At 43.4% G+C, this 21,700-nt stretch overlaps 1 protein-coding gene across 4 annotated transcripts in view; it reads left to right on the top strand.

The window, feature by feature from the left end:
• The first annotated feature begins 268 nt into the window (after nucleotides 1–268).
• Nucleotides 269–21,700, top strand: part of LOC139538679 (BCL-6 corepressor-like) — a 72,619-nt gene continuing 51,187 nt past the window's right edge. For 2 of the 4 annotated variants that reach the window (XM_071341018.1, XM_071341017.1), the window contains exons 1-2: nucleotides 271–1,101; nucleotides 19,154–19,295. In XM_071341018.1, coding sequence (XP_071197119.1) covers nucleotides 19,207–19,295 — 89 coding nt within the window. In that variant the 5' untranslated portion in view covers nucleotides 271–1,101; nucleotides 19,154–19,206. Of the gene's footprint in view, nucleotides 1,102–19,153; nucleotides 19,296–21,700 lie in introns of all 4 variants that reach the window. The other 2 variants (XM_071341020.1, XM_071341019.1) reach the window with 2 other exon arrangements.

Genomic DNA, 21,700 nt, shown 5'->3' with positions numbered 1-21,700 from the left:
TCAACATAGGCCCCTGAGGGTCTGACTCAGCGGCTGAGGTGTGGAGGCTTTACATTGGATGCTTTTCTTCAAGTTCCAGAATAAACGGCCCTTCATTGAACTTGGACGAGCAGGTTCTCTCCCTCCCTTATTTTTTCCACTTCCCCCTCTCTGTCATAATCCTACTTTACCTCTTCACTTTCCTTATCCCACACTCTCTCACTCTCTGCCTGAGCCTCCCGTTAAGCTACGGCGTCATCCCCCAGTCAATTTCAACCCTCATTTATTTTTTCCCTTTTACCGTTCACTGCCACCCTCCCCCTCTTCTCGCTAGTGTTTTGTTTTACACGCCCGCCCCAGCGCGCGGTGTATGTGCAGGAGGTTTATGGTAATTGCGGTCTCCCGACTGGCCTTCTGGGTAGAGTCTGCGCGATTGAGAGAGCCGCTCGCGGTACAGCAATCCACTCCGCTCCGCGCGCCCTGTTCGGCTTCTTCAGCAACTCGGCACGAAAGGAGCTACCAGGAACTTTCAGAGAAAAACTACGGAAAGATAGACATTCCCGACCTTTTTCCCAATATCGACGGAGATAAATAGTATATTTTCGGAATAGACTGGGATTGACGAGATTGGAAGTAAGAGCTTTGAAACGGCATGCTCTGATAAAACCCAACATGGCGCTGCGAGATACGACCGAGCTGAATGCATTTCTGGAGTCCGCGGACCTCGCCACCTGTATCCTTGCGCACTGCTAAACTGTACGTTACCAGCCACTGGGACGTTCTATAAAGGATGATTGGAAACCTTATTTCTAGGGATTTGTCACACTAAGTCGATTTTGACGGCTTTTCTCTCGTCTGGAAACATATTGACATTTCACTGTGAAAAAGTATTGTGCGAGTGTAAAGGAAACACTATAACATATGGTTTAATTGACTGACAAGTAAATAACCCGTTAGACACACTTCTGCATATTTATATCCAACGGTTTGAATTTTCACTGGCCCGGGATGTCTATGCTTTTATAACGGAATCGTAACCTCCACGCACGAATATTTGCTCAGAGCCGTGAACAACTTGGAAAAACGGGAAAAGGAAAGTTGGAAATAGAGGATATTGACCAGGTAAGACAAATATTTGTGTAATAAAGACGTTTGGTTTTGGTGGGTCTTGTATTCGTTCTGCCACTGTTGAATGGTTATAAACCGTGATCTCCCCCGCCTATGAGAGGATAGCCTATTGTGGGTAGCCACCACAACGACATACATTGATTTTCTCCAACCTGACTCTGTCAACCCAGAAGTGTAAGCTTACGAAGCCTGGAAGAGAATTGTGTAAAGTTCCACTATACAGGTTCGGATGGATTTTTATATCGGTGTCTGTGCGTGCGTGAGAGAGCGAGAAGGGGAGAAAGAGGAACGGCAACTTCTAAGAATAGCGCATAGGGTGGTCTTTGTGTGTTTCGGCGGGGCAGTGGCATGTGGTTGATAAATAACATGGGTTTAGTTAGTCATTCGGCCCTGTGCTTGGCGACCGGGACCGTCCTGTCAACCCGGAGAGCGATGAGTCGGTAAGTCATACAGGACGACGCTTCCCCGTCAACGAACGGTTCCGAGAACGGTTGGATGGAAAGTGACTGATAAGACTGAAGTAGGCTAGGCTACTAAATAAACCTTATTTTCTTTACCAGATCGATCTAAGTGTTCTCACTGTGTGCGTGTGCGCGCCCTAAACAAGGTTACGGAATCCAGCCTCGCCCTGCCAAGAGGAGGGGATTGTTCCGTTTACACACGGTTCAACACAGTTCAACACACTCCATCTCTCTCTGTCATTTGAACCCGATATGGGATACAGGCTACAGGGCTTTTTGCCTGCCTGGCAGTTTCAGTCTTAAATCACCACCTTGCACCAGCAAATTCCTTCACTTTTTGGGAGATAGTTTTCTTCCATATAGGTATATTGTCACTCATGTCCATGTTCTAGCTCCGCACGCAGCCACAGCCTTATGCCAGGGTTTCTCGCAATGACTGCATGGTTTTTCGCCGCGCACGAGGCGTGTGTGACCTCGGGACAGTGATAGAACACTAATTGGGGCGCGATCGATGTCTCCTATCTCACTGGTTGCAGCTCAATGGTATTAGTTAGGGTTCTAGAATTACGGTTCTAGAATATTGGCGTCTACCAAATCGTCTCTCTGGTATACCAACGCCGCTTCAAATACACCAGCACATATACAAACACCCACACCCTGTTTAACCTTGTACTTAAATATACATATAGGCTACTTCGCTTGCCTGACCTTATGTCATAGGCCTACTACGCACGGCTGGGAAGGAGATTACACGGGGCATGGCCTACTCTTTCCCCAACCGCCTTGCGCTGGTATAGGGGGAAACCGTGATTTATGACATAGTGTTTGCTCCCTAGTCATTGTGGCAGATAAGTGATCACTTCAAATAGACAGATAGGCAGAGGACCAAAGTCAAAGTGAGAGCTTGCGTTGCGATTGTCCCATGACATGACTCAGCAATGATAGTAAGTACCCTGAAAGTGGGAAAATAATGTGGTTTATTTGGATAGAGAAGGTTTTGGTCTGTGCAAACGGACTCATATTAGAAGGAAGAGAAGGGCGTGCTTTCCCAATGTAAATATAACATTTGAGATGGCTATAGAGAGATTATTTTACCCCTATACAAGATAAATCAAAAACTGTCATGTCATTTCAACCAAAACATAAAATGTAGGATTTTGTTTTAGCTAAATCCAATGGGTGACTTGTTTGGTTTATTTCACGTTAAATGGCCGTTAGTTGATGACTCAACCAAATGTAAATCAGAACTGGACATTGAACTGACGTCTGTGCCCAGTGGAAGGTATTCTGTTTCCAATATCCCAAATTCCATATAGGCTATATCTTGACATGTTGCATCTTGGTTTTGTTTGCCTTCCTCCAAGCCTTCAGTGGCCTTGCGCACAGCACAGAGCGTACACACACACACGCACGCACGCACGCACACAGCATAGGGTAACAGTGGGAGGTATCCATATTTAGCCAAGATCTTATCGATTTGTTGGACAATGCCACTGTAGGTCAATGCTAGATGGCTATGCGTAATGATGCGCACTTCACTTAGCATCTTTATTGTGATTGTTCGTGAGTGACCCGTTTGAAAACGTTTTTTTATGTATTAAAGTTGTACGCATTACGTGATTGTTGTATCATTTTTTGTGGAATTATTGAAAGACTGGATAAGAGTGTCTGAATGGCGCGGAGTAAACGACCCGCTTCTTTCTAAAGCTGTGTATGGTGCATAGGCTAACGTTTAATCAGCAGACCTATACTTGGAATTTCAATCTCACTGAGTTGATTCCACCTCGGGCTACTATACTTCATAAAGCCTAAAACAGCTCATTCTGGTTGCAGTTTATTTTATAGCATCCCATTGGACTGTTTAGCGCCTCATTGCCTACTATGCTCGTGGGATGAGGTCAGCCATGCTGATTCATTCTCCAGGTGTCCGTTCGCGCCCAGAGGTCAAAATTACGCACGAGAGAGAGTAAGAGGAAGGGGGGGGGGGGGGGGACAAGAAACTAGACATGAAAGGAAGAAGAAAATGAGAGGCCCCATAATTCCCCCCTGACGATGCAGTAGATTAGCCTGCTATAGCGTAGGTTGCACGTTATTTCATTGAATGGCTCGCCATCACGTGTAGCAAGGTCATTGCTTCCTCTCGTTGTGCTCGAGTTACGATCTCTCCATACACTATACCACCATGTCTATATGGGCAGGTCGGGGACTTTATAAATTGCATAGACACTGATCTTAAGTCAATTTTGTGTTTATCCCCTTAAATGATTGGATCGGGAGGGTAAAGCCTACCCTGATCCTCGATCTGTGCCTGTCTACCCGGAGCCTGACAGGCTATTGTCCCAGGCTATTGTCCTGCGGTTTGATGGATCTGGTATTTGTGACAGCGTCTCTAGGCTCCCCGTGGGGCGGCATGGAGATGATAATCTGCGTCGCGCAGGAACAATCTCACCGCCTCCATTCTAAACCCATTAAACGCTGTTGGGCCGTTTTGTAATCGGCTGAAATCAATGGATCTACGACGGGGAATCAATGCGCTAATATGCCAATATAATTCTCTGTGGCCATGTGGACGACCATGTCTGTCACCTGACTTTGGTTACATATGGTGAAATGGACAGTAATCCTTCTGTGTGGGAAGTGAGAAATTATGACAGTATGACCTATTAGAAATTAACCGTTATGTTTTTATGATTCACAGTATATCCCAGCTGCAGTTATGGCAAGGCATGTCGTTTTCTTTGGAGCTTGTGTTGGTATATCCCCTGTCATTATATTGTTGTCTAGCGATTGATTGTAGCCCCGAATATAGGCAATGTTTTCTGCTTACAGCGTTGCTGAGACAAAGCTTCAGCCCTCCCATTTTAGGCTAATGTCACTTGTTGTTGTTTGTGTTCTTCCACTGAATACAACAACAGTCCCAACACCACCGCTGCGCTCTTGGCTGCTCATGCGAGGTGCCTGTGAACAAAAGTGAAGGCATGGCGAAGAGATGGGGGAGATCGAGTTTCGGTGTGCTGTACGCCTCCCGGGAAGAGATGTCATGGTTTGATTGAAGCTGTGCCTCCGTCCAGGCCTCCTGGGACCTCGCGCTGAAACGGGAGAGGCTTTTTTTTCTCTCTGTTTCACAGAGCTTTTAGTTCCGCGGAGGCCCCGAGCACACGGATCACTTCCCCGCAGAGAGACGTGTCACTAATCCCTGTATAGCACCCACAGCGTGAGGGCCTATGACGATAAATAGCCTGATGTGAGATACTGTTCTTCTTTCATTGAATGGGGAACAAATTAATACAGAATTAAGTGTGTCAACCATCCCGGTCCCTCCTTGGTCCGACCTAGAGTGTGATATTTTAATTCGAATAATGTTGCTTTTGTGCAAGGTGGATTATTTATTTGGCCTATGTTCATGACCTCACCGAATTATAATTTTGGGAGAGGATGTTGACGATGAGACTTCGCCAGCCAGTCGTCCTCCTTTTCGTCTAAGTAGGCCCCATCTTGATCAAGCGGGCCCGTGTTGTTTTTAGATGTTATCGCCTACTGCTGACGAAATACTACAGACACTGCGCAGAGCGCGGCAGTTCGAGGGGGCGTGTGTATGTTGCGTTATTTGTATTACACCGCTCAAGATAACATTCATTTTCCACCGAACCATAAAGTTCTTAATTACGCACTGTTTGGATATACATGCAAGACGTGGGCTATGCCAGTGGTTCCCAACCTTTTCCGGTTACTGTACCACCAACTAGATTTAGTACCGTCTTGTGTGCGTTTTATATAGAAATCCTGCATTAAACATTTAATTTGAAGCATAGCAGCAGCATTGATAATTTGAACGTAATTTAATCACACAGTAGGCCTATCTGATTCACAGCCAGTTCCATCACATTCGCAGCCAAGAATTTAAAGCAAAAATACATTTGATTCAGGGGATATTATATTCCCAAATATCTCCATATTGATTGAGCCATGTCCCACTGGGCACACACTGGTTGAATATTGTTTCCACGCCATTTCAATGAAATTACATTGAATCAACGTGGAATAGACGTTGATGTGACGTATATGCCCAGTGGGGACTTTCTCAAACCTCAAAAATGTGTAATAGGATGTTTCAAAGAAAAGACTAAGGCTAGGGACTTTAAATGTTCCGGCTGCTGCACATACACTGCGGAGGCTTCCGTCTAGAGCACCCGGTTAAATTGTGTTTAAGAGCATTTAACTCTCTAAATGGTTAAATGAGTGAGGAATACACTATCGAAAGTTTATTAGGTATACCACCCCTTTCACAAACGTTTCGCTCCTACAGACTGTAAGTCATGTGGCCGTGGTTTACTGTATAAAGCAGGCAGACTGGCATAGAGAAATTCAGTTAGTTTTCCATAGAATGTTAGAATGGGCAAAACGAGTGACCTAAGTGACTTTGAGTGTGGTATGATCATCGATGCCTGGCGCGCCGGTTCCAGTATCTAAGAAATGGCCGCCCTCCTGGGATTTTCACAGCGACGCTGTCTAGGGTTTACCGAGAATGGTGCGACAAACAAAAAACATCCAGTGTCAGTCCTGTGGGGGAAAACAGCTCGTTAATGAGAGGTCTAATGAGAATGGCAAGAATCGTGAAATCTAACAGGTGGGCCACAAACAGGCAAATAATAGCGCAGTACAACAGTGGTGTGCAGAACGACATCTCAGAATGCACAACTCGTCGGACCCTGTCACGGATGGGCTATTGTAGAGGAGGACCACACTGGTATCCACTCCTATCAGCTAAAAACAACATGAACCGGCTCCAGTGGGCACGTTATCACCAACGCTGGACAATTGAGTAGTGGAAAAACATTGCCTGGTCCGACGAATCCTGGTTCTAGTTGCTTCATGTTGATGGCTTTATCAGGGTTTGGCGTAAGCAACATGAGTCCATGGCCCCATCCTGCCTGGTGGCAATGGTACAGGCTGGTGGTGTAATGGTGTGGGGAATGTTTTCCTGGCACATGTTTGGTCCCGGCACTTAAAACCTTCACAACCTTTTACAGATGCACAATTGAGAGCATCCTGTCGGGCTGTATCACCGCCTGGTACAGCAGCTGCACTGCCCGCTACCGCAAGGCTCTCCAGAGAGTGCTGCTGTCCTGGAGGGCAAACCACCTGCCCTCCAGGACACCTACAGCACCCGATGTCACAGGAAGGCCGAAAAGATCATCAAGGACAATAACCACCCAAGCCACTGCCTGTTCACCCCGCTTTCATCCAGAAGGCGCGGCCAGTACAGGTGCATCAAAGCTGGGATTGAGAGACTGAAAAACAGCTTCTATCTCAAGGCCATCAGACTGTTAAATAGCCATCACTAGCACATTAGAGGCTGCTGCCCTATACATGGACTTGAAATCACTGGCCACTTTAATAATTGGAACATTAGTCACTTTAATAATGTTTACATATCTTGCATTACTCATCTCATATGTAAATACCGTATTCTGTCCTATTCTACTACTCATGCTGTTCTGGAGGCAATCTAGTACTGGAGACCCAGTACTAGATGGGCGTACCTAATAAGCTGGCCACTGTGTGTAGATGTCATTGATGTAATAGTATATGTTGCCCACTCAGAAACTATCATCTTAAACTGACATGTTTAATTATTTTGCCATATTCAATTATTGTATATTGGCTAATTTCCCAAATGTCGACAGTATGAGTTAATACCTTACACAAGCTTGCATTTTCACCCAATAAAACTTAGTGGAATTACACAAGTTGATTTTGTCACACACTCTGGGATGCGCAGGACTTAGAACCACTTAGAATGAGGAGTAAATTAAATGGCACAGAACATTTGGGGGGTCAGTCTATATAAGTCGCTGGCCACACACCCCCAATACATGGATTGTACAGTCAAGCTATCACTTAAATAGCAGCCAACACTTAAATAGCAGCCAACCATTGTCACTGTTGATATCATATGACACATCTTGATTCGTTTAAATTAACTAACATAAAAAGTGGTTCGTTACCTATTCCGTGATGGCAGCCTCCGGAAATCAACATCTGACATTCCAAAATATACATAAGCCTTCTACAAGTTCTCATCTAACCAACCATGTAGGCCTGTAAATTATTCCAGGTTTCCGTGTGTCATTGGAATAGTTTTAGTTTAAACAGTGCTACACCCCAAAGGTTTGCCCCCTGAATGATTTCAGCGTGTGATTAACAGCGTGTGATTAACAGAAAAAGTGTTGTGTTACACTTACCACATTGGCGACCCACTTGAATTCAAATGCAACATATCAAAATGTAGTTAACTGTCTTCTACAAATTGTCCTCTAACCAGTGATGTACATATTATTCCCAGATTCCGTGTGGTTTATGAGCTGTGTTCGTTTGAACAGGAACCACATCTCCCCCCTCTTGCACAATTGATTTCAACGTGATATGGATAGGAGTTATTGACACAAGTGATGCATTTCTCTTTCTGTTTTGGGACACACAAATCAAAATGCAACGTTCCAAAATGTAGCTGTGTTCTGCAGGTTCTCTAACCAGTGATGTAAAGGAATCTCCAGTTTCCATGTTTTTTGTTGTTGTGTTAGTTTCAACAGTGAATACAACTTAATTTCCCCCCTAATCGATATCAGTGATTTATTGGCACTTTATTGGGTTTTTGGTGCGTGTGCAGTTTATAAGGTGGTTCGTTTAAAAAACAAATAAAAATATGATTACTATTGTTGCGTTTGATAACTATGATTACTATGTACAGTATGTGTAGATAGTACATTTTATGTTTTCAATATCACAAACTGTTTTTTCATATTGGTTATTGATTTGGACACGTTAAAACAGTGTTTTGACATTGGGCTATTTATCAAAATGTCTTGTCAACAGGAAGCATCTACAGCATCATTTTCAACTTAAGTTTTAGGAATATAAATGGAACTTTCAACATTAATTTCCAATAGTATTGTCAGATTAACAGTGCTCAATTAATCAAAAAACATGTTGCGATTGATTTATTTTGATGATATAGGCCTACCAGAAATACCCAAAACGGGTTTACTCTGCCTACTAAGGCGACTAACATGCGCATCCCTGTTACTACAATCCTGGCCCCTCTGGGGACATAAAAGGTCCATTTAGTACTAATTTGGCCCGGGATGAATGGCATGGTTCAGCGGCCGTCACCAGTTCTCCAGTGACAGCACGGGTCACACAATGTCGGCGTTGTTGGCGGTCATGCTCCCGGGACAGTCCTCCCGCACTGACTTGCATTCGCCTGTGTGGCGGGAGGGCGAGAGGCCCTGTGTACAGCCCGCGCGCAAATAATGGACAGCTGTTTTAAACAGCCATTCTCTCTCTCTCTCTCTCTCTCTCTCTCTCTCTCTCTCTCTCTCTCTCTCTCTCTCTCTCTCTCTCTCTCTCTCTCTCTCTCTCTCTCTCTCTCTCTCTCTCTCTCTCTCTCTCTCTCTCTCTCTCTCTCTCTCTCTCTAGTGGAGCTCTCTCTCGTCCGTTCTCTACTCGACCTCGCCACGCCCTCTGCCACGGGACTGCGTGCATGGACACAATGTCCCCGTTGTAGGGCTATGTATTTCATTGGTCATGACGTGTTCGCTATATGGAAATTATAGATGCATATGTAGCCGTCCCCGTGCTGATAATTTGTTGACAACTGTGGATATATTGTGCTACATTGTTGGGATTACGAGTGATTACATTGCTGACTTTCCATGGTCATGTTGTGACACTCTGTCCTCTTCTCTCACATTCAGTCCCTGTGTGTTACGGAATATACTGCTGCATACTGACTACCGGATTGTTGTATCATGTGGAGTGGGAAGTGAAAGCCCTCCTCTGCGCTGTTTAGTCCCCCTATCCGCCCTTTTGCGCTCTGCTGCTGGCTGCCTATCGTGCCTCGCTAGTATTCCGTGCGTAGAAATGTTGGAGGCCTGCCCACGTCTCTCTCTCTCTGTGTGTCTACAGGGAGCTGTCTCGGAGTTTCCCTACACCAGTCTCTCTCTCTGACACACACACACACACACACACACGCTGTAACGCAAACACGCAGACACTCTCTCTCTCTCTTTTAGCAGCTGCGTATCTCGAGATGTGCTGTTACGCACCAGAGTGTACGAGAAAACTGGGGGACTGGAGAAAGGGCTAGTTCTATCAGAGATAGTTAGGACGTCACTACGCTAACCTCTCCATAACCGTAACCCTAACCTTAACCAACTGCAAAGGATTCCGGAGAGCAAGGACCCTGGAGAAAGCGTTGCTACATTTGTCGTCTTTGTCGGGTATAATGATCCTGGTAATGAATGTGACAAAGGAGTAAAATAAATATGTGATAGATATCAAAAGACACATAAATAACTATTATTTTACTTCCAACCTGTAATCGTTGTATTACCTTACACGAGAAAAATTATAGGGCCCTCCTGGCATTATGTGCAAAGATGCAGTTTTCATTTTGAAGTAGTGAATAGATTGCAGTAAAGCTAATCTCTATAGACGTGACTTTTAAACCATACTGAGCTTTGTTTTCGTTGTTTTATTTTCGGTCCACCCAAGTGGTATGCGCTTTCTTTTCGTTTTGGCAGCGCGCGCACACACACACATACACACACACACCCGAGCCCTGCGTAGTGGTGTGTGCATTAATCCGTGTTAATCCTCACTCCTCACCCCCGTCGCTGCGGAGATTATCCTGCGTCACACTGCATTTTTTTTTTAGAGCAGAAGCTCGAGACTGCGCTCCAGAGAGAGATGGCCCCGGGCCCACTCTCCCCGTCCTCCTCGTCCCAGTTCGCTCGAGCCTAGAGAGAAGGACTTGCACAGCAGCATGTCAGGCACGGAAAAATGGACACGTTTCCAGATTTATAGCCTACGCCACCCACATCAATATAACGTGTTTGTTGTTTTTAACATATATCAGCATATATGTCACATAGCCTAAACATTTACATTTAGTTGAATATCCAGAACAGTTTAGCCAGTTGTGCGTATAAAGACGAGATATTTATGAGTTGATGACCCATACCACTGCTCTGCCACACACGCACGCACACACACACACACACCAGCCCAGCCTCACATTCAATTCGCGCATATATGTACAAAATGTATTTCAGCAGATTTCGTGCGTTTTTGTGCATTTTTGGGGTGGTTCAATTCGTTTGAAAATACACGAATTTCTGTGCTACTTAATTCGTGCGAAAATACACGAATTTCTGTGCTACTTAATTCGTGCGAAAAGACACGAATTTAACCAGTAGGCGACACACAAGCCGTTGCAACAACCATAGACGCGATCGCCTGTATTTATTTATTTTACGTTATGAATATATAGATATTTTGTCTTTTTTTAACCATTTAACCATAAGAGGTTATATATATATTGTCTTTATTTAATCCCTATTAAAACATTGTGGTTTTATGCCTATATGTACTGTTTTCGATTTTTCTGAACAGACTTTTCAGGATAGAATGAATGTACGCAATGCATGATGGTTAATGGTGTTTTATTCGGTTGTAGTTCCATGTATTTCTTAAAAAATAAACGTGTAAACCATTTTTATTGAACAGAATGTAACTGAAAATACAATGGCAGCCTTGCCATTGTCCATCAATAACAAAACATTTTTTTTTCGTATAACATTTGGGGAAACGTATGCAGTCATTGTAGTCTTACATTTTGTTGGCCAACCAAAATTACCAAAACGTTAACCCGTAATAAGGCTAGGGTGGCTGAGTGTAAATACATGGCTCTGAGTGTAAGCACCTTTTCACTAGAAACGTTCTTGTGTTCAAATTACCGTCAGTGCGAAATAGCTAGAAAGCTTTCGTATTTCCACTTGGCTGCACCTACGGTTACGATAACGATAAATCAAGTGCAATACCTGCGTCGACCTGTGTCGAGCAGCAAAACACCGGAAAACTTCTAGCCTACCGGAAAGTTACAAGAAGAACAAGAATAGTTACCTCATCCGGTCATGTGACACTCTGGATGCCCCCTAAAAGCAATTTCAACCGTTTTGAAAAATGACGCCTGGTAACCCCAAAAAAATACCAGGTGCATGAAAAGTTTGGACTTAGAATATTTTTTGAAAACCTCCATAAATCACTCAGGCCATTGACTCGAGAAGAAAAAACATAAAATATTTTCCAGAAGAAAAAAAAAGAATATTTTTTGAAAACCTCCATAAATCACTCAGGCCAGCACCCATTGATTTGGGGCGGTAGTATAGCGCTCCCAGAGCGGGTATGGAAGTCTGGATCCCCCCTAAAAGCATTTAAGGCTCTGTGTGTCTTTAAGCACCATACTTTTTCACTCCATCCTTGTGTGTGTGTGTGCGTGTGCGTGTGCGTGTGTGTGTGTGTGTGTGTGTGTGTGTGTGTGTGTGTGTGTGAGAGAGCTTTTCTTTGACATCTGTTTAGCGAAATTACTGATTTACAGTTCATGAGGGTTGACCGATTCACACATTTAAAGTTTTGGAAAGATCTGACTTTTTTAAACCTTCGAAACAGCACCTATGACCCCATTTTAAGGCACTTCCGGTTGGCACAGGAAGCTATAAGTAAATACATATCCTGATCGGGGTATGCTTTTACAGAATCCTGAGTTTTAAGTCTATACGTTAAGAACTGACTGATTTACACAGGGTTGAATGCACTATATATCACAAACTGCTGGTTGGGTATGGCAAAACACTTTTAGGGTGATTTTATCACTTCCGGTTGCTCCAGGAAGCTTAGAATCAACACAGGTAGACCTCATAGTGGCTTTATGGATTGTCATTGAAGACAGGTTCATAAGACATTCATAACCCACATAGGCTTCAGGTTGAATTTAGGGGTGCCTGCAATGTGCTCCTATGGGGTGAGATGTCATTGTAAACTGTTTGATGTAAACACCTTCTATTAACTGTTAAGGGTTAATGCCACACGGTCAATGTTAGGCTTGCACAGAGACCTTAGGAACGTTCCTGAGGTCAAATTGTGCTTCTAAACCTTAACAGTTCTCTCTCTGTCTCCCAAAAGCAAAAGACTTGAAATGTAGGTCAAGGGTCATCTTCTTGTCACTGTCGCTGCGCTCAGACCGAGCAAGCTACGGTCAAGCGGGGCATCTCGTTGAACTCGGCACGGCTATGGTGATGTCATTTTTAGTGGTGATTTCAGAATGCTATTTTGGTGGTTTTTCACTGTTGAAACATATTGCAAATGCACAAAAGTCAACTAGCAAGTCAGTGTCCATCAGCCAATTAGATATTTTCAGACACCAAACTGATACCATCTGACTCCAAACTCACTTTTTCCAACTCGTTTAGAAGCCAACTATCACATATTTCAGAGCAGGCCCAAAATTCACAGCGCCTTCCATTTAAACCATAATAAAACAAATAATACGTAGTTATGTTCTAGCTGCGGGTCCAGTTTTCACATTATGTTTAGCCCTATGTGAGGCGACCTCGAATCCCAAGTTTCGGCTCGATAGGTCATTCGGTGCCCGAGCAAAACCTTAATTGGTGCTGAAATTCCACTTTTTTCCATGCCTTGCTACGGGGTCCTTGAATGAGCTATCGGACAGAAATGTCGGGGTCCGTCTCTATGGGCCGAGCCGGTTTCAATGCACCTAGTCTTGTAACTCTGGGACTTTTCTAAATGTCACCATTTTGTAATGCTCAAAATGAATTGAAGTCAATGCAAATGCACCAAGGCTTTTTATCGGTCCGAGAACCTTCTAGAGCCACATAACTCACCGTGCTTAATCGACCTGAGCTCTAGAACAGGTTTGTAAAGTTTCAGAGCTCTAGGTCTGACGGTTCTTTAAAAGTTCAAACAAAAGTAACTATTGCAGGCACTGTCTGCCTCTAAGCCCCTCAGTGTGTCACTCCATCCTTTCTGTGTGGGTGTGTAAATTTTTCCTTGAAATCTGATGGGATGAATGACTGATTTACAGTTCATGAGGGTTGCCTATTCACATATATTAAGTTTTGGAAAGATTTGACTTTTTTAACCCTTCGAAACAGCCCTTTTGACACCAATTATGGCACTTCCGGTTGGCACAGGAAGCTGAAAGTAAACACATATCCTCATTGGAGTGGGCTTTTACAGAATCCTGAGTTTTAAGTCTATACGTTAAGAACTCACTGATTTACATAGGGTTGAATGCACTATTTCTCTCAAACTGCAGGTTGGGTATGGCAAACACTTTTAGGGTGATTTAACCACTTCCGGTTGCTCCAGGAAGCTTAGAATCGACACAGGTAGACCTCATAGTGGCCTGATGGATTGTCATCGAAGACAGGTTCATAAGGCATTATTAACCCACATAGGCTTCAGGTTGAATTTAGGGGAGCAGGCAATGTATTCCTATGGGGAGACATGTCATTGTAAACTGTTTGATGTAAACACCTTCTTTTAACTATTAAGGGTTAATGCCACACGGTCAATGTTAGGCTTGCACAGATCGGGAGGACCTTAGGAACGTTCCTGAGGTCAAATTGTGCTTCTAACCTTAACGGTTCTCTCTCTGTCTCCCAAAAGCAAATAAATATGAAATTGAGGTCAAAGGGTCATTTGGGTCCTTCTTCTTGTCCCTGTCGCTGCACTCAGACCGAGCTAGCTACGGTCAAGCGGGGCATCTCGTTGAACTCGGCACGGCCTGGAGATAATGGCAATGCCATTGCAGGCTTTGTGTGTCTTTAAGCACCGTACTTTTTCACTCCATCCTTTTATCCCCTTTTCTTCGTGGTATCCAATCGCTAGTAATTACTATCTTGTCTCATCGCTACAACTCCCGTATGGGCTCAGGAGAGACTAAGGTCGAAAGCCACGCGTCCTCCGAAGCACAACCCAACCAAGCCGCACTGCTTCTTAACACAGCGCGCCTCCAACCCGGAAGCCAGCCGCACCAATGTGTCGGAGGAAACACCGTGCACATGGCCCCCTTGGCTAGCGCGCACTGCCCCCGGCCCGCCACAGGAGTCGCTGGAGCGCGATGAGACAAGGATATCCCTACCGGCCAAACCCTCCCTAACCCGGACGACGCTAGGCCAACGGACCTCCCGGTCGCGGCCGGCTGCGGCAGAGCCTGGGCGTGAACCCAGAGACTCTGGTGGCGCAGCTAGCACTGCGATGCAGTGGCAGAGCTTTGAGACCCACTTAAAAAATGTTCGTCTGAACACACTGCAACTGGATCTGTAACTTTTTTTTTTTTACTCCTTTTTGTGAACATGACCAATTTGTCAATGTACGATTTCTCTTAAATTACGATAGATAAATGGCTGGTTATTTTTTTCCTGACACCGTATGCTTATGTACTTTGACGTGAAGCGGTCAAATTAGCACCCTACTTTACGTTTTTGACCTTTAATCCCAGAAAAATGGCCATAACTCAAAAAGCGTTGAGGCCTCGACGCCATCTTGTTCGGGGCCAACTGTCCATTACGTCTTCGAAATATTTTCCGTTTAGGAGAAAAGGCCACATGCATTTGCAATGTGCTTGTGCATTTGCAATATTATTTATTTTCCCTCTGGTGGGAATTTCCTAGACTGCGGAAAAATGACCAAAATGTGTTATTTTTATAAAACGGAAACCGAACGTCCGAGAGATTTAGTTTGATGACTTCCTGAAAGATCTCTCCCCCGCGCACGGCCCGACGCCGTCCGCGAATTTTAGAAACATTGCAGGACGTCTAGTAAGGGACCTTACATTTGCATTGTGGCGTTTCTCACTAACCATATGGCGAGTGCTAAAATGTTCCCTTAAGGTATGGAAAGGCCTTGGAAAGGCCATAAGTGTAAGCCAACATAATTCATTATTTTACATTAACATGTAATACATGCATTATGAAGAAAATGGTGTAATTTAGGCTCCACGAAATATGAAATGGGTTATGAAGAAAATTGTGTATGGTTGCCTACATGACAAAAAGGCGTTCTGATTACAAGTGCACCAGTATCCAAAGTATTAAGCGAAATCAAGCACAGAAAACAGCATTGGCATTAATAAAACAATATTTCCCACGAATTAAGTCGCAGGTAAATGTGCGTCTTTTCTCAAATTCTGTTCAGCAAGTCTAAAACAGTACATATAGGCATACAACGACACATTTTAAAACATGGTTAAACAAAGACAACATTTCTGTATATTCATGACGTTGAATTAGCCATTAAGAAGAACAAAAATGAAATACAAATTATCGCGTCTACATGGTTGTTGCAACGGCTTGTGTGTCACCTACTGGTTAAATTTGTGTCTTTTCGCACGAATTAAGTAGCACAGAAATTCGTGTATTTTCAAACGAATTGAACCACCCCAAAACACCCCAAAAATGCACAAAAACGCACGAAATCTACTGAAATACATTTTGTACATATATGCGCGAATTGAATGTGAGACTGTGTTGCACACACACACACACACACACACACACACACACACACACACACACACACACACACACACACACACACACACACACACACACACACACACACACACACAGCTTCCTTTCTTCTCCCCTGAGGTATAACGACTGAAAGGAGGGCAGCCTGGGGAGTTGTTTGAGCGCTGGCCGTGAGGGCGTTATTGTTCCTCCGCATATGACAGGTCAGATGGAGTTGAAGTCGTGATAGTAACAGGAAACGAGATCGGACTGGAACACATCTCTCTCACTGTTTGCCCTTTCTCTCTCTCTTTCTCTCTCTCTCGCTTATTCAATTCAAATGGGCTTCATTGTAATGGGAAACATGTTTACATTGCCAAAGCAAGTGAAATAAAAACAAGTGAGAAGAAACAAATGTAACAACATCAACCAAACACATTGCTCTCAAAAATGTTACAAAAATATTTGTTACATTTTCAAGTGTTATATTATCAGCTATGTACAGTGTTTTACTAATTTGAAAATAGTCATAGGCACGAATCGTAGAGGAAGATACACAAATACATATTGGATGGAATTCACAATGTTGTTTGTGTGCCACTGTTTCCCTTCTCTTTCTTTTCCTTTTCTCTCTTCTCTCTCTTTTCTCTCTCGCCCTTTTCTCTCGCTCTTTTTTCTTGCTCCTCTGTCTCTCTCTCTCTGATGACACTCGCTAAAAACACCCGGTGGTTTAATAGTGCGAATCGTGCTCTGCTCCAGCGGTCTGTTTTATAAACGCAGCCCGACCGGCCCTCTCCGGTCTGCCTGCCGCCTGGCTGCGGCCTGATGGATTGCCGTTGAGAGATGTTTGTTGTGGAAACTATTCTTAGCACCAGGGATGGGCGTCGACGTGGTCTGGCTTTTTCTCCTGTTGTACACACACACTGTACACACACACTGTACACACACACTGTACACACACACACATACACAACCAGCTCTTCAAAGATGCGCAGCTGGTTCTTTTACTATTCACCTGTGCATTGTAGAGGCGTAGCTGTCAAACATTCCGGCCTTGGACACTGTAAATCATTTACGGCCTAGGCATGGTGGACAGGTAGCATATAGCCTATCCTTATAGACCTACAGAAATGTGGAGAAACCCTCCCTTGACATGAAAAATGTCTAAAGCTGCCATTATCTTTCTCTATCCTAAGAAATATCTAAAACACTTTTTAAATATATAGCCTGTATATTAAATATCTACAGTACCAGTCAAACGTTTGGACACATCTACATTGTAGAATAGTATTGGCGACATCAACAGCGTAGCCTAGTGGTTAGAGCGTTGGACTAGTAACCGAAAGGTTGCAAGATCGAATCCCCGAGCCGACAAGGTACAAATCTGTCGTTCTGCCCCTGAACAAGGCAGTTAACCCACTTTTCCTAGGCCGTCATTGAAAATAAGAATTTGTTCTTAAACTGACTTGTGTGGTTAAATAAAGGTAAAAAAAACAATACATATGGATTCATGTAGTAACCAAAAAAGTGTTAAACAAATCAAAATATATATTTTATTTTATTGCAGCACTCCATCACTCTCCTTCTTGGTCAAAGAGCCCTTACACAGCCTGGAGGTGTGTTGGGTCATTGTCCTGTTGAATAACAAATTATAGTCGGACTAAGAGCAAACCAGATGGGATGGCGTATCGCTGCAGAATGCTGTGGTAGCCATGCTGGTTAAGTGTGAATTTGAAATAAATCACAGATAGTGTCACCAGCAAAGCACCCCCACACCATCACATCTCCTCTTCCATGCTTCACGGTGGGAACCACACATGCAGAGATCATCCTTTCATCTACTCTGCATCTCACAAAGACACGGCTGTTGGAACAAAAAAACTCAAATTTGGACTCATCAGATCAAAGGACAGATTTCCACCGGTCTAATGTCCATTGCTCATGTTTCTTGGCCCAAGCAAGTCTCTTCGTATTATTGCTGTCCTTTAGTAGTGGTTTCTTTGCAGCAATTTGACCATGAAGGCCTGATTCACGCTGTCTCCTCTGAACAGTTGATGTTGAGATGTGTCTGTTACTTGAACTCTGTGAAGCATTTATTTGGGCTGCAATTTCTGAGGCTGGTAACTCTAATGAACTTATCCTCTGCAGAAGAGGTAACTCTGGGTCTTCCTCTCCTGTGGCGGTCCACATGAGAGCCAGTTTCATCATAGAGCTTGATGGATTTTGCGACTGCACTTGAAAGAACTTTCAACGTTCTTCAAATTTTCCGGATTCAAATTTTCCGGATTGACTGACCTTCTTGTCTTAAAGTAATGATGGACTGTCATTTCTCTTTGCTTATTTGAGATGTTCTTGGCCTAAAATGGACTTGGTCTTTAAATAGGGCTATCTTTTGTATACCACCCACACATTGTCACAACACAACTGATTGGCTCAAATGCATTAAGGAAAGACATTCCACAAATTAACTTTTAACAAGGCACACTTGTTAACTGAAATGCATTCCAGGTGACTACCTCATGAAGCTGGTTGAGAGAATGCCAAGAATGTGCAAAGCTGTCATCAAGGCAGAGGGTGGCTATTTGAAGAATCTCAAATCTAAAATGTATTTTGATTTGTTTAACACTTTTTTGGTTACTACATGATTCCATATGTGTTATTTCATAGTTTGATGTCTTTACTATTATTCTAAAATGTAGAAAATAGTACAAATTAAGAAAAACCCTTGAATGAGAAGGTGTGTCCAAACTTTTGACTGCTACTGTACATACTGTATTACCTCAATTACCTCCACTACCTCGTACCCCTGCACATTGAGTCGGTACTGGTACTCCTTGTATATAGCCTTGTTATTATTTTAGTGTCAGAATTTTTTTAGCAAATGTTCTTCTTACTTTTTAACTCTGCGTTGTTGGGAATGGGCTCGTAAGCATTTCGTGTTAAAGTCTACATCTGTTGTATTCGGCGCATGCGACCAATACAATTAAATTTGATTTTGTGTTTTGCAATCGTGTGTTGCCGATCCCTTAAGCCAATTGAACAATCTAAATCTGTAACCCCACACCTACAAGTTTCTTTGTAGGCCCAATGCACTCTGCTGTTTTATGTAGGCTTTTAATGTGGTTTATTGCTTAACATTGTGAGTTTAGGCCTACATGGATGGACCGACGGAGAGCGTCATAGCACCGTTTGGTATTAACTGTCTTGCAGAGCGCTGGTCGGTTGGAGGTGTTTTAAGATGGACTGTCCCATGAGGGGATGACATGCTCTCCGCTACACAGATGTACGGAACGGTTCCCCCGTGGATGAGTCACGAGAGGGCCCAAATGTATGGGATGGTCATGGAGGAGAGGTCAGTTTGCCTTTCCATCCATCCAGCTCTCCTCCACCCTCTATTCTCTCCTCTCAACCTCTCCATGTTCCTCAGTTGACATACAATCTGGCTGCACTCTTTTTCTCTTTCCCCTTCCGACTGCTGAATTCAGTCCCCCTGACAAAGTTTTCGGTGAGTGTGTGGAAAAAATAGTGCAAGTGACGATGTGGCAGAACGGGAAAAACAACGATCCCGGCTGTTTGGGCTTGTGGACTTTCTCGGGCCTGATTCTCACACACACAGGGCATAAAGGGTCCGTGCCATCCGGGATGACCGGGAATAAAGCCTGTCACATGCTTGGAAACCATTCACGCATATATTATGGCGACATTTTGCGACGTTTTTGTTCGTTTTGGTGTTCGGCAGGGGCAGGGCCGGCATTATTGGCGTCCTTAGGGGGCCTGGCCCGGCCTACCGTACCTCCTTGCCCGTCCAAATAAAATATAAACATACTGATAATTTATTTCCCGAGACGCCGGTGAAGAAGGATGCAAGGGAAACAGCGCCCCTCTGTCTTGGTATGTGTGGCCCATGTATCTGATGCAGTCTGGAGTACGGCATGTCCCATCCCACCATATAATGATACAATAGAGTGGGGCACCCTGTTCTTCATTCACAATTGGTGATTACATTTTTTTTTAAATTATGTTGTTATAAAAAGAAGCTGTTACCGTGTTCCAAATCATATGCTTTCTGTTTCATAGCTGTTTTAGCGATAGCATATTTGAAATGTATTAATTACACTGTTAGAATGTTGCAGTCACAATTAGCTTGAAGGGGAGTCCCCCTTCGGTAGCCGAAGTCTACACCCCTTCGTCAGTGATTGGTCAACAGAAGTAGTCCTGGAAGAGTGGGAACTATGGATGGGATTTTTCAATCAAGTGTTTGTTTTCATTCAACGAGAGACTGCTAGTTTTCATGCACATTTTTTCACTTGAGAAATACTGCGCTAAAATCTTAGTTAGTTGTAAAATGATGCGACTAAGACCTCCTTGGCAAAAACGTAAAAATCTATTATAGATTTCTTGATTTATCTTAGATTAATTCAGACTATTCTGAGGAAGTTTATACTGGCTATGTTGTTGCTATGGTGTCTCAAGAGGGACAAACAGTCAGCTTTTTTCTTGTTTTTCAAGCGAATGTCTATAGTTAACTTCTTACGGCTGAAATTCTGTTAACAGGATCGATTTGACAACAGCCAGTGAAAGTGCAGGGCGCCAAATTCAAACAACAGAAATCTCATAATTTAAATTCCTCAAACATACAAGTATTATACACCGTTTTAAATATAAACTTGTTGTTAATCCCACCACAGTGTCCGATTTCAAAAAGGCTTTACGACGAAAGCATACCATGCGATTGATTATGTTAGGTCAGTGCCTAGTCACATAAAAACACAGCCATTTTTCCAGCCAAAGAGAGGAGTCACAAAAAGCAGAAATAGAGATAAAATTAATCACTAACCTTTGATGATCTTCATCAGATGGCACTCGTAGGACTTCATGTTACACAATACATGTATGTTTTGTTCGATAAAGTTCATATTTATATCCAAAATCTCAGTTTACATTGGCGCGTTATGTTCAGTAATGTTTTGCTTCCAAAACATCCGGTGATTTTGCAGAGAGCCACATCACTTTACAGAAATACTCATCGTAAATGTTAATGAAAATACAAGTGTTATGCAAGGAATTAAAGATATACTTCTCCTTAATGCAACTGCTGTGTCAGATTTCAAAAAACTTTACAGCGATAGCACACCATGGAATAATCTGAGTACAGCGCTCAGAGACCAAAACAAGCCATGTTGTGGAGTCAACAGAAGTCAGAAATAGCATTATAAATATTCACTTACCTTTGATGATCTTCATCGGAATGCACTCCCAGGAATCCCAGTTCCATAATAAATTGTTGTTTTGTTCGATAAAGTCCATAATTTATGTCCAAATACCTCCTTTTTGTTCGTGCGTTTAGTTCACAAATCCAAATTCACAAGGCGTGAGGTCCAGACGAAAGGGTCCAGACGAAAAGTCAAAACAGTTCCATTACAGTTCGTAGAAACATGTCAAACGATGTATAGAATCAATCTTTAGGATGTTTTTATCATAAATATTCAATAATGTTTCAACCGGACAATTCCTTTTCTTTAGAAATGAAAGGGAACGCAGCTCGCTCTCACGCAGCTCGCTCTCACGCAGCTCGCTCTTAGCTCATGGCATTCTGCCAGACCCCTTAGTCAAACAGATCTTATTCTCTCCCCCTTCACAGTAGAAGCCTGAAACAAGGTTCTAAAGACTGTTGACATCTAGTGGAAGCCTTAGGAAGTGCAATCGGACCAAATTTACACTGTATCTTGGATAGGCAAAGACTTGAAAACCTACAAG

Source organism: Salvelinus alpinus, chromosome 14 (genome assembly GCF_045679555.1).
Source record: "Salvelinus alpinus chromosome 14, SLU_Salpinus.1, whole genome shotgun sequence".
NCBI lineage: Eukaryota > Metazoa > Chordata > Actinopteri > Salmoniformes > Salmonidae > Salvelinus > Salvelinus alpinus.
The sequence above is the reverse complement of the archived record's forward strand: the minus strand, read 5'-3'. Positions and strand labels throughout refer to the sequence as shown.